The following is a 14,392-nucleotide window of genomic DNA, read 5'->3' on the forward strand; positions in this document are numbered from 1 at the left end:
TCCTTTCCCAAAAGAATGCTCTGCACTCTGTGACCCTCTTTACTGCGGAGCTGTGGTGCGGATCTCACTCTGTTCACTCAAACCCCCTTCTGCTGCCAAGAGCCCAAATCTGTCCTCAACACTGCCGAGTGTGCCTCCCCAGTCTGTGCCTCTCCTGCTGTCACCTCACAGCACCCCACTCCTGCCTGAGACCATTACCCTTGTATTATCCTTTTGCCTTTCTTTCTTTTCAAACTTCTCTTAAAACTACCAGCTCGCTCATGTTTCTAAGGCGTCTGTGTGGTTTGAAGACTAACTACAGTAATACTATAAATGAAGAAGCACATGCTACTTGGTCCCCCGCTACCCAGCAACCAATGGCTTTCTTCCCCCTGTTGTCTGCCCTTGTTCTGTCTGACACATGACAACTGCTCTGGAGGCTTATAAAGAGGAAGTAAACTTAGACATTACAAATACTTAGCACAATGCCCCATACTTGTAAAAACTCAATGTTAGTGACTATTACAATTTTAACAATCAACATGTTTCCTCTTTTCAATATAGTATATAGGTTTCTAGTCTACAATTCTAAATGAAATAAACAGAATTATCATCTGGTTTTCCAACCAAGACCAATGAGATCATCTGAAATTTTCTTCTCTTTACTGATATATTGGGTGTAGGGAAGCAGTCACCAGATCTGGCAGAAAACAATTATTACTTGTGGCTACTGACTAGTGTTCTGAGTGTCAACTAAACAATATACACTGCTCAAGTGTGCAGCAAAGTTTACAACCAGCTTGCTAGTAAATATTTTCTGTATTTCACAACAGTGAACATTACAAATATACCCTCACCAACTATAAAACAACCTCTCCATTTTCTTGTCTGTACTCAGGATGATCGCATAAAGAATATGTCCCAAAGTCATCTTCCATTAACTAAGAAATACGGTAATGTGCTTGCTTTCCGTGTCACATGTATTTTTTAAAGAAATTACTAAATACATAAAATAGAAACCATACTGTGGACTGAAGAGAGTAAGTCTAAGTTAGAGAGACTATTACCTAAGAGAGAGGAGAGAGACAAAAGTGAGAACACAGGCACACCACCTAGATGCCTTCCCACCACTTTCCACAGACACAAAGACCTCCACCCTTTATGAGTTTCTACAAGCTGACAGCAGAGGCATGCAGTATCCACGGGCAAAGCAAAACTCAACCCCACAGTCCACACCTTATTACTTAGAATCACAGAATTTCAAAAATAACCCAAACTGACCATGGACAGGTTTGGTCTTACCATTCTGATGTGATTCTAGGCTGGTAACAAATTTTTCTTCAAAGTCATGGTACTCAAATGTAAAAAGTTCCATTTAGCAAATTATAGTTTGTATCTTAAAGCACATCAGACTCTGAAAGAACAGTGATGCCATTTAGGGAAAGACCTTCTCTTACCTAAGGTTTCAAGGCCTTTCATGTTAGGCACAGGCGATTTTATGACATGTAGCATTTAGAGGAGGAAGATGACTAGTCATCACAAGTCACTGGATTTATATGGCTCAGATCTACACATACAGCCCACCAATTTGTGTCACATTTATTTCAAACCACACAATCTAAGGTAAGTACTTACGTTCTCTTAGACGGTCCACCACAAAAGTAAAGCCGGTGGTTCTTGGGTGTAATACATACTCATATTTCTGAAGTCCATTCTTCTCAGCAAAATCGTTACTCCTAGCCTTGTTATTTTCTAGACAAAAAGAATAGACTGTTAGAAGCCATATGGGAAAAAGAAGACAGTGAGCTAAGGAAAAACATTAAGAATCTCTTGTATAAAAATAGCACTTATGACCGGGCATGACGGGCACACCTTCAATCACAGAATTCAAGAAGCAGAGACAAGCAGAACTATAGGAGTTCACAACCAGCTTAGTGTACACAGTGAATTCCAGGCACTTTTCTGTTGTTACATAGTATACAAAGATGATGCACACATTCCGAGTATGTGTATGAGTGCTTTGTCTGTGTGGCAGTAGCAGTGTCTAAGGAGGCGAGAAGAGGGCATCAGATCCTCTGGAAGAGGAGTTACAGAAGGGTGTTAAGCAGCCATGCGTGCTAGGCACCACACAAAGTCCTCTACACTCTTAACCACTGGGCCATTTCTCCAGCCCTACCATGTAAACACTTGAGATAATCCTTTACAAATATCCGAATCTGTAGGTAGGCAGGTAGATAGAGATGGATGGATGGATGGATGGATGGATGGATGGATGGATGGATGGATGGATGGATGGATGGATATGTAAGTTTATGTTATGAATAAAGCCTTAATAACTTTCCTTACATTTATATCCCAAACTGTAAAATTATTTAGAAGGCTTTTTTAAAACTGATAAAATGAAAACATATATAAAAACAAAAAATTTTCATTAGGGATCATCTTTATTCGAGGTGAGGATGTTCAGTAGGCCGCTTGTCTACCATGTGCAAGGCCTTAGGGTCAATCCCCAGCAGCATTAATAACCATAAAATCCTGAAAAGGTTAAATGTAATATGAAACACTAATAAAACTAAAAATTAATAAAATACACGATCTAGACACCCAGAAGAAATAAATAGCAATCAAATCAACATTTTCTTTAACCCAATAATTTAGGCTTTCAAAGTAAAATGAAGTATCTGCCTTGCTCAAGCACAGAGTGGCTAATATTACTAACCAGAACCACTGCACAAGCAAGCAGGCACATGATTAGCACATCATGTACAAACATCTGAACATGGTTTGGCTGAATATAGTTACAGAGACAAGTATATATTCCAATTGTTGGCAATAACTTCTTTTTCCATTCCATGAGGTCACTTTACAAATTCCAAGAAGAACCAAACTGGTTACTCAGCAAATACAACTGGAAAATAAAGTGTTCAAAAATGTGGCCTTGACTAGTAGAGATCATGAAATACCTTTTGATGACAGCAAATGTTAGGACATGTAATTCTCAGCTCTGCTTGGAAATTTACAGACTAGTACAAGAAAAATATCTATATAAACATAACTTTCTGGGGAGTAAATTCAAGATCAGCCCTCCAGCAATCACAGATGCATCCCACAACACAATATCCAGCATATACTCTTAGAAAAGGTGCGGTGTCATTTCTAACAGAGGCACAGAGTCAAATGCTGTGAGCTACTCCAACAATAAAAGCAAAGACCTTGGACATGGAAATCAGCAAGCTATTCTGCATCTGTTGTGAATGTCCTGGGCACAGGCAGACTAGTGACAGCAGTTCTGTTACAGCCAGCTACAGACCTTAAAGGGGATTAGGAGTCCCAGAGACACCAGAGAGATACAACTACTCATCAGATTGTTGTCCCAGATGTCAGTGATACTGGAGATTTTCATGTGCAACTCAATTCTGTTGTTGATACAGTTATAAATACACATAATGCTAGAGTGTACAGTCATAATATGGGACAAATCACTGTGGTGATGCTCCGTCCCTCACTTCACCCACCCCTTCCCAGGCCATCGTTATTAATAACTGCAGTAGCATCCCGTTTTCCAACCACAGCCTCCTGTCAGCTCATTCCCTGCAACCTCCCACTCCTTCTACCAAACCCATGGGACTGCTGGCCACTCTTCTCAAGCCAACTGGGCATGCTCCAACCTCAGCTTGTGCAGCTGCTATTCTATTATCCACGTCTTTTGCTGCACATGAAGTCTTCTACCTTGTTCATTTGGTCCCTACCTAACCAGAAACTTAGCAGAAACTTAACAGGCTTGCCCTGACCACTTTTATAGACTAGCACCCTTCTTTTACTCTGTCTTCCCATCCTGCTTTATCTTTTCCCCTTTAATTTTTTTTAACTTTTTATTGGTTCTTTATAATTTCATATCATGGACCCCAATCCCATTCATCTCCCCACCCTCAGCCCACCTTCCATGCTTGCAACATGGCTCCCAACAGATAAAAATCTCATTGTGGAAGCTGAAGTGTGTCACAGTGTGTCCCACAGTAATCCCTTTTGTCCACACTTCTTGCAAATGTTCCTTGCAACGAGTCGCTAGCCTGTCACAAGGCCTCTGGCTTCTGCTACTCTATCAATATTGGAACCTCCCTGAGACTCCTCTCAGATAGCCTGTTGTTGCCCTGTCTCATGGAGATCCTGTGGTTTGGGGTCTGTAAGACTGGCCCCCTCACACACTCCAGCAGCTATCCATGGGGTAGATGTTGGGGTGGGCCAATACAAAGTCCTGGATCTTGGCCAGAGAGGTTTCTCAGTCCACCAGCTCTCCTGGTCTTACACCCTCATGGCTGGCTCAGCCACAACCCGTACTCTACCCTGCTGCCCAGGTAAGATACAGGGCCCAAGTACTGCAGCTGTTGAGGGACATCACCAGCTCTCACCTGCCATAGCTATCTAGAGACAAGGGAGAGAAGGAGAGCCTCTCTCCTTCATCCACGTTACCATACAGGAGACAGGAGACAGGGCCACCCCTCCTGCTTGCTCTACACCCTCATGGCCAGCTCACCTGCAATCCCCATCTCCAGCACAGCTCTTACTCTCGTGACCCCAGGGGCCGGGTCTCCCATGGGGAGAGAAGGGTCCCCTCATCCACACCACCTCACAGGAGATGAGTTGAAGGGCCAGCTCTGCCATGCTCATATCCCCAGGGCCAGCAATGTACTGGGAACTCTCTCAAATACTGCAGCTGGCTTGGGTGGAGTCAGTTCCGCTCTGCCTCCAAAGTCAGCTCTCCCACAATGCCTGAATGAAGAGTAGAGTCAGGTCTACATAGCCCTCAGACATCAATATGGCCCTGGCTGGCAGCCCAGACCAGGGACATTTGCCTGGCCTTTGGTAACAGAACCCTGCTGTTGCAGGGCCACAGGCCTGATGTGGCCCCCAGTGGCAGCACAGACTGGATGCCACCATAGTCCCAGTTTACTTCACCAGCTACTCATGTCAGTCTGTCTCTCACTACCCTCTCTGCCTCCAGTTTTGCCTCTCTTCATTGTGCCCACATCCTTCTGTTTCTCTTTCTCTTCCATTTCTCCACCACATTCTTGCTCCTCTTAGTAGTGCCCGTGTCTGGGGACACCTCAGGAGTGGTCTCAGGAGTGCTATGTCCTGCTCACATATTATGGTACTGGGCAGGGGTCATCTCAGGCATTGTCTGCTCCCCTCCCCCATCCCCCAGGCCTGCTCAGCTCTGGTAGGTGGTCATCTCAGTCTAGCTCCCTGTCTGGACCTCATGGCACCAGTCTGGTGGTCATCTCAGGCTTGCTCCTCACCCAGCACATGGCCGACTCCTTTCAAGGCTTCTATGTCAGGCTCACTTCTGCCCAGGACTTGTGGTCCCAGGTGAGGTTCTAGTCTCTGGCTTCTCCTCCTCAGCCCTGCCTGATGCCAAACTGGTGGTCACCTTAGACTACCTTTCAGGGAATGTAGGCTGCTAATTGTTCAGATGGCTGTAGGTCAGAAGACTCACAGCCTTTCCCCTGTCTGCCACCTCCTGACACACACGTGACACAGCAGCCACACCCGCACTCAGTACACATTCCTGTGACAACTGCACAGATTCTTATTAGCTTATTATCACTTTCTTCAAATAACATAAGCTTCATGGAAGGAATTAATTTTGTATATGAAATTTCAAGATACTAGGATATTTATTAAATGAAGAAACTTTATTGCAAGTGTGTCAGGTAATTTTGTTGTTAAAACCTAGAAATAGCTTTCCTTTCCAATCAGGAAGATGGAACTAAAAATTACAGCCTAATAAGTGTTATGGCATCAGCCTGATAAGGCTGCATGCACCAGGGAAAGTCTTAATGAGGAATTATCTGGACCAGTGGGCATGTCTAGGGGACTGTCACCCACTTTGTGTGACACTGTTTCCTACAGTTGGGATCATGAAAAATATAAGAGAGAAGAAAGCTAGCTAAGAGCAAGCAAGCAAGGGCGCATTTATGTCCCCTGCTGACTGGGATGTGACCAGCTGTTTCAAGGTCCTGCCTTGACTTCCACACAGTGATGGACTGTGACCTGGGATTATAAAGTGATATAAACCCTGTTCTCCCCTAACTTGCTGTCAGTTAGGTGTTTATCACAACAACAGAAATGAAACTGAGATGGTATAAACATTTATTTGAGAGGTTTTGGTAAAGGTACTTGTTGTATGATAGGATTACTATTGCAATTGATAAAGATAGTAAGGCAGATTACTTACTCCACGATGCAATTGGGATTTACGTAAATCACCTGTCTTAGAAACACCTGCACTACACAGAAGACGGCATCTGCTGGAGCCCACCTTTAGGTTTCAACTGCTCCTCTTCCCAGAACGAAACACTGGCCCAATCTGAACTTGCAAGGTCTGCTGTGGCAAGAACCACTCCCTTAAAGCAAACTCTGCCCTTTCCTCAAATCTACCTCTCTTTAGAGACTCCAATACACAATCAGAACTGCACAATCGTCTCAAAGGTCAAATGATAGATCACAATATAAGTAAGAAATTAAATGACAAACACACGTTCTCTTTGCTGGTTTCAAGGTTATAAAGGAGCGAGTGTGTGTGTGTGTGTGTGTGTGTGTGTGTGTGTGTGTGTGTGTGTGTGTATGTGTGTGTACACATATCCCATGAATGTAAGCATGTACATGAGAACCCGGGGCCAAATGATGAGCAAAATGAACCAAAACTTCAAATCCTGTTCATTCATGGGCTGAGGAGTACAGCAACCTCTATGTATACTTCCGTGCTGTTTAATTTCCCAATATATACTTCGTCCCTTATCAGGACGTTATAACTAGTTATAGTATATGAAGAAAACGCATATATGTAAAGCGGTGAAACACACTAATCTAAAAATATGCAAGCCAATTAGATTCAGAATTTAAAGTAGAACATAAAATATTGTATTAAGGTTTAAAAATCCAAATTTTAAAAACGTTTTTAAATTAAATGGTACTTTTTCTAAATTGGAGATATTTTTGTTAGCCCATAGTATGAACTTAAGAGCCACCCTTCTTAGTTCAGCATTACAGGTCTTGGAAGGTAAGTTTATATTCCTCTTTGCCATATAACCTGTCCATTTTGGCTTTCATTCTATGCCCACTTAGGTCTGTGTTCCCTTATACAGCATACCACACCACGCTCTTACATTCTGCTGACTCACCCTATGAGGGTATGGCTTATTTCACTCTAGAAAGGCCCTTTGACCTTTTTCTACAGAGCTGCCCCTGCCCGCCAGGAAAGTTCTACATTTATTCATGCTATGTTTGCCCTGGGAAAACACTACTTTGGTATATGTGACAGACTATAAGGTGTTTTATTAATCTTGCTTTCATTTGCTGAGGTAGAAAGGTTCTGAATATGCTCTTCTGTGTCCCATCTCCAACACAAGTATAGATGATTTTTCTCAAGAGACAAAGTTTCTTTTGTAGTAGGAAGATATTTGAGTATCAGTGGAGGGTCATGAGGTCTAAAATTAGTTAATTTTAGATTCTTTTCTTATATGGAGAACTTGAAAGACGAAGGGGTTGCAGGATAAATAATACTTTAGAAGAGAACATACAGACTAGGTAGAAGAGTTGAACTCTACTTCAATATAATTTTGGAATTTAGTTTATGTAAAGATAGAAACTGATGTTTGAAGAATATATTCTAAGGCTTAAAATGTAAAGCTTTAGAACCATGACCACGAAAAATAATGACCTCTTGTGGTAGCCCATAATAAATTCAATTCACAATAAATTGGAACAGAAGTCCTGGGTTGAGAGGCAGTGACTGGCTGGTCTGCTTTAATAACTGTTTCTGAGATAGCCTTAACTCACCAGCCTACGTGAGCTCACTGAGCTCAGGCTGACAGAACCCTGTGACAATCCTCCTGCCTGTGTTTCCCAAGTACTGGGATCCCAAGCAGGCTTAGCTATCACACACAGCTTTTGATTTGGGAAGGAGGTAGATTTGGAAGATATATTACAGGGAGGAGTGAAGAGTAAACATGCTAAAAAGTAAACTATATTCGTGTACAAAATTCTCAAAGAATGAACATTGTATCTGACTCAATATCAAATATATTTTATACACTAAAATAACTTGTCTAAAATACATTTGATAATGAAAGTGTCAAATTATTGTAAAGCTTCTCAGCTTTCATTCTGAACATCTATTCTAACAGTATTGAATTGACTTAAATGTTCATTGACATATATTTTCAGTCTCAGTAATTTGACTGTGTGATACTTTTATTTATTTGTAAGGATTTTTATAATAAAATTATATTTTAAATTTTGTTTTCTTTTTGGTCTTCCCCTCACACCATGATACTGGGAACTGGACTTAGGGCCTCCCAACAGTGCACCAGTGAGCGCTATCCCCAGCCATCTCGTTACTCTGTATTGTGAGCACTGACTCACTAACTTGCTCAGGCTGCATCATTCTCCTGAGTAGCTGGAACTTCAGGATTGTACCAGCAGGTTAGGCTTGGGTACCATTAACTGAGTGACTTCAGGGGTTGCCCATCCACTTCGTTGATATATACTCTGTAGAAGATTTGACTAGTGGTTTCTACGTTCTTAAATTCTGTGGCCCAAACCCAGGCTATGTTACCTGTGAGGTCAGTTCCTTCTGGAAAGATGAGAAGTTGTAGTGGTTCATGGATGGCACAGAAATAGTCAACCATGTCTTCAAAATGGCTCTTATCATCCTTCCACTTCCTATGAATAAAGATAAAGGCAGCAACTTGCATGGCCCAGCCTGGAAAAGAATGACAAGCATTTGCACAAACTATAAGAGCAATGTCCACATAGCACCAAAGGTAACTTTCATGTCTTGATTTTTTACTCTATTTATAATAACCATTCTATGACATACCATATATTTAGTACTAATTTTGGAAGTATTGGAGTTGCTTGTTTGCCCACCTCTCCCAGACAGGGTTTGTCTGTGTAGCCTTGGCTGTCCTGGAACTCACTCTATAGACCAAGCTGGCCTCGAACTCAGAGATCCACCTGTCTCTGCCTCCTGAGTGCTGGGATCAAAGCTATCACTACCTAAATTCCTTAAAACTTCCTTTAAGCCATAGCTTGCCACTATTATCTCAAGGTACTACCATTTACCAAGTGGTAAGCCAACAATTTTCTCACAAGAATTCTATAATATTTCCTTTTCTGTACTCTCAAACTAAATGCAATGCTATTTTCAATGGTAGTCACTTCCGATTTTACTTAAATGAAACGGGAATCTGCTATGCACATTCCTTGGAGTGCGTATGTGGGCACAGTGCCTTTCTCAAAGGCAGACCCACCTTAGTGCTGAAAAGGTAGCCTTGATGAACCGATCTGTGTTTCAGATGCCTGCCGATCTTTCCCTGGCCAGAGCCTTTCGGAGTTTATAAAGACGCCTAACTTAGGTAGCCTATGTACCCTAAGTAAAAGGCTCACAAAGAATGAGAAGCATGGGCCCAACACAGCAACTCTCAGGCCAACTGAATCTCTCTCTCACAGTTTCCCTAGGACCTTGGAAAAGTAAACACTGTGAGTTGTGCACTAAAGATGGCATCTGTAGTAAAGGCCAAAACCTCTTGCAGCTGAGCCACAGGTCTGATCCTGATTCTAACTCTAGGCCCAGTCTTGCCAGCCTATGCATGGGTCCGTCTCCATGATCTCCATGAGAGTCTTCCTCTTACACTTACACAGTAACTACAACACTCATCTTGGTGCTAGGGATGAAGGGTAGTAATGCCTTGCAAACAAGCAGTGCTGTTCTGGAATACAGATGTGCCGTGGCTTACCTACCTCCTGCCTCCCTATAACTCAGGCTAAGTCCAACCTGAGAATCTCTTATCTCTCCTAGAAATCTTTGCTCCAATCATTTTATTAGAGGTATGTTTTTCTGGACATTTTTCATGTTTCCTGTTATTTCTGTTACACCTCCCCTTTTTTCTGTCTTTAATTCAAATTAAGTTTTCTGTGCCCCTTCCCTTGTGCTCTAAAATCCAGGTTTCCCTAGAACTCAGGCATCCCATTTGTTCATCTATATGATCAATAACTATTTCTGTTTAACAATGTCAGCGAGCATTAGGTGCCACAGGACAGCATGGCTGCCACAGGGACAGCATGGCCCACAGTATGAACCATGGCCCTGCCCCTTGGCAGACAGTGCACTGACCTTTGCTCGACTGGCTTAGAAATAGCACATCCCATTTTCTTTCTTAGCGTGTTTCAGCTTTCTGTATTTGGTAAGCCTGTTGAACTGTGGAACGCCATCAACACTGAGTTCAATTATTAATCTCCACCAACCAAAACAGCTCTTATTTCTATCACAGTGTAAACCAAAAGACTCCAGTTTAAATTTAATTTCAATTTTTACAAAGTTAAATAATAATAATGTCCAAGATGTATGCTTCCTACCATCCTTGTTACCGGATTTGTAAGAATCACCTGACTGCTCCAAAGAGTTTACTTTTCTATCACATTCCTAAACCTGGCAGAAATGGTTTGATATTTAGATCTGACCCCAAGTTTGCCGACCTCTTTGCTTGTGCCCTTCTGTTAATGCTTTTTTTTGAAAATTGTTTCTGTCCTCACATTCCTGAAATGTATTTTTGGTTCAACTGGTTTGACTAAAAATAGAATTTGAGGTTCCAAATCACTGTTTCCTCAGAATTTCAGAACATTTCCCACAGCCTTTCATCCCTCAGTGCGGTCAATGCGGCTAGCAGCCAGGAAGAAGCCAAACCCAACCTCATCCATGCAATAGCCTGCCTACTCTCAAGCTTTAGGATTTTCTCTTTTGTCCCAATAATTGATTTATTTCAACAACCATACTTTTGCTTTTAATATTTGCTAATGGTTATTTTCCACGCCAGCTATTTTATGAATAAACAGTATAACTATAGAAACAACATTTGGTGAATGCTGACAGTGTACTTGGTAATATTCTGACCATTTCATTAATTCTTAAGACGGCTATGAATCAGGTGAAAAGTACTATCTCTAATGCACGGATAAACACTTTTGAGATGCAAGTGAGTAGAAACCAGGCTTCAGACATAGGAGGGCTGGTCCCAAAGCTATGTTTTTGTTCGTTTTTTTCTTGTCTTTTCGTTTGATTACTTTTATTCCGTTTTGAGACATCGTCTCACAGTGTAGCCCAAGCCCACGTCAGATTTACTTTGTAGCTCAGGCTGGCTTTCAGCTCACAACATGTCCTTATGCCCAGTCTCCCAGCATGTTATTATCCTTACTGTGCTGGCTTAAATGTATAGCATCACATGTTTAGATCAGTGTGAAGGTCTGAAGAGAGTGGCTAAGAAAACTTATTGCTCTCTAAGGACCTAACTTTGGTTCTCAGCATCCACATTGGGCAGACCACGCCCACTCTTAACTCCAGCTCCAAAAGATGTGACACCTGAGTTCCACAGGAACTGGACTCACAAGTCCACACCTATGCACAGGGACATACACACGAAATTTAAAAAAAAAAAAAACATAAATACTGATAAACCTTTATAAAATTGTTGTGAACTGTGTTCTAAACAGTTTTTCTCCAATAATATGCTCTTGAACTTATGTAAATGCTCCAAGAACCATTACTCAGATTACATGCCCAACTGTTTAAATGTTTGGCTCTTTAAAGCTGTATAGTTTCTTCAAATGTTTATTTATATCACACTCACATTGATAAAGTATATTCTAGGACTGGTAAGACAGCTCAGAAGGTATACGTTCTTGAAGCCAAGCTTGAGGTCCTGGGTTCAATCCCCAGAGCTCACATGGTAGGAGAGAAGTGACTGCCTCTATTTGCATAGGCACAATGTCATCCACAAGTACATACACACACACACACACACACACACACACACACACGCACGCACGCACGCGCGCGCGAATAAATACAGGGGAAATGGCTACATCAACCCAATCTCTCTTACCTCTCTTAAGGGGCTGTGATCCCTGCCCTGAAGCCTTTACCATCTTCCCTTCTTCTTAGACAGCGTTAGTGTTCTCATGGAAATGCTTTTTGTTTGTTTTCATTTAAAAAGAAAGAAAAGCAAGAACACCTAACAAGGAATTTTCTCTTTCCATTTTACTGTCACCAGTGCATAGTTTATCCATATTTAAAGCCAATACTTGGTTTTTTTCTTAAACTTACTGAAATTCTCAAAACGTGCAATTTCATAACATGTATTTAAACATTCAAATGAGGCAGGCAGTGGTTGTGCACACTGTTAATCCCAGCACTCAGGAGGCTGAGGTAGGAATATCTCTGAGTTTAAGGACAGCCCAGTGTACAAAGCTAGTTCCAGAACAGCCAGAGCAAACACAGTCCTGGGGTAGTTAATGGCAGGGAAACTTCAATCTGCACTTTGTCTTTGCTGGATTTCTCAGAAAACAGCCATCATCTGGCAGGCTTACGGAGAATGTGTGGTGTCAGCTAGCCCTACTACAGCCATCTTCTTATAAACCCCTAGTTACAGCCTCAGCATCACCTTCTACTACAGCCATCTTCTTATAAGCCCCTAGTTACAGCCTCAGCATCACCTTCTACTACAGCCATCTTCTTATAAGCCCCTAGTTACAGCCTCAGCATCACCTTCTACTACAGCCATCTTCCTATAAGCCCCTAGTTACAGCATCAGCATCACCTTCTACTACAGCCATCTTCCTATAAGCCCCTAGTTACAGCCTCAGCATCACCTTCTACTACAGCCATCTTCTTATAAGCCCCTAGTTACAGCCTCAGCATCACCTTCTACTACAGCCATCTTCTTATAAGCCCCTAGTTACAGCATCAGCATCACCTTCTACTACAGCCATCTTCCTATAAACCCCTAGTTACAACATCAGCATCACCTTCTACTACAGCCATCTTCTTATAAGCCCCTAGTTACAGCATCAGCATCACCTTCTCAGAGTGGGTAGCAGAAACCCCTGGTATTATCGTGGTCCATACTTTTATAACTTAGTTTTGGTTTTGCTTACATTCCTTTTCATTAAGATGTAGAATCTGCTAGAAGAAACTATTTATTTGAATATATTTTTGTCAGTTTTTTCAAGACAGGGTTTCTTTGGGCCGCACTGGCTGTCCTGGAACTTGCTCTGTAGACCATGCTGGCCTCAAATTTAGAGATCTTCCTGCTTCTGCCCCCCAAGTGCTGAGACTGAAGGAGTGCATCATCACCATACACCACCACCATGTATTTTTAACTTAATGCATCCTTTTGTAATAAGAAGTATACATATATCCCATTATTTTTCTTCCATCCATTCATTTTAGCACAAATGGCCTACACTTAACGAATCATAAAACATCTGCACTGTTTATCTAATCCTCTCAGACTGAACCTCGGTGATAGCTTAGACATTATCATGGCTGTCTCTGTATCTGCTAATGCAATACCATCCCCCTCGGTATCTTCTGTAGCGCTAGGAACTAGAACAAGACACCAGAATCCAAAGCAGGTAGACCAGCATTCCCTGCAATGGTATTTTCAGTCCTGAGCAGGGGGTAAGGATAAAACCAAGACATGCTACCTGAAGATGGCCAGTTCACTGAGGAGGAGTGAGATGCAGAGTTTATGTGAAGACTCTCACAAAGACCTTGAGAGACAGTGCTGACAGAGCGGGTGCTTGACTACAGGTTATATAGCTTGTAATTACAAATAAATCCAGAAACTAATTAACAAGCAATTACAGTTCTCAGAATGCCAACCTCAGTCAAGATGCTAAGTGTCACATAGACCAAGTCAGGGGAGCACCACCATCCTGAAATTCACGTAACAAATGTTCTCCACTCCTCTTCTGAGCACATCAATTTCCACAAAGCCCTGGCTTTTGAGAGCAACCTGAGTGAGAGACCATTAACTCACATCACAGCCTCTCCTCCAGGGCAGATGCCTACACTATTAGGTTCGCAGGCACCATACTCATAACAAAAGGCAAAGCAAGTGAACATCTTCTAAAGCAAACCAATTTTACGAAAAAATTCCAAACTTGAAAAACCACAAAATTGTGAAGGAAAACAAACCCAAAAACGCACACACAGCACATCCCACTATACTGTACAGCATAGTGATTATCCTAGAAATTATCCTACCGCCTGGCAGATGCTATACACTCTTGTTTGACACTGAAAAAATAAACAATTCACTGAGGGCATTTGTTGGCAAGATGAGGCTTCTCATTTTTGGGATAATTTAGGGGTTCCATTCTAACACAGGCTAAAGGGTTTTCCTGCTTTAGATTTGCTATTGATCAATTTTCTAGGTATTTTATCATCTATATATACCTTTATCAAATTCTCAAGCTAAGTATGTCACTAGTTTTGCAGGACCCAGACTATGCTAGCAATTACAATCTGGAAGGCAGAACCACGACAAATCTCTCAACATATCCACACGCC

General features: G+C 41.9%; 1 protein-coding gene and 1 pseudogene across 5 annotated transcripts in view; both read right to left on the bottom strand.

Annotated features, from left to right (window-relative positions):
• Lclat1 (lysocardiolipin acyltransferase 1) overlaps positions 1 to 14,392 on the bottom strand; it is a 129,135-nt gene that overhangs the window by 48,245 nt on the left and 66,498 nt on the right. For all 5 annotated transcript variants that reach the window (XM_032908941.1, XM_032908942.1, XM_032908943.1 and 2 more), the window contains exons 4-5: positions 8,597 to 8,743; positions 1,615 to 1,731 (exon numbers count right to left, since the gene is read on the bottom strand). In XM_032908941.1, the coding sequence (XP_032764832.1) occupies positions 1,615 to 1,731; positions 8,597 to 8,743 (264 nt within the window). The remainder of the gene's footprint in view (positions 1 to 1,614; positions 1,732 to 8,596; positions 8,744 to 14,392) is intronic.
• LOC116906479 lies at positions 5,427 to 5,542 on the bottom strand (annotated as a pseudogene).

The sequence above is a fragment of the Rattus rattus genome, chromosome 7 (genome assembly GCF_011064425.1).
Source record: "Rattus rattus isolate New Zealand chromosome 7, Rrattus_CSIRO_v1, whole genome shotgun sequence".
Classification (NCBI taxonomy): domain Eukaryota; kingdom Metazoa; phylum Chordata; class Mammalia; order Rodentia; family Muridae; genus Rattus; species Rattus rattus.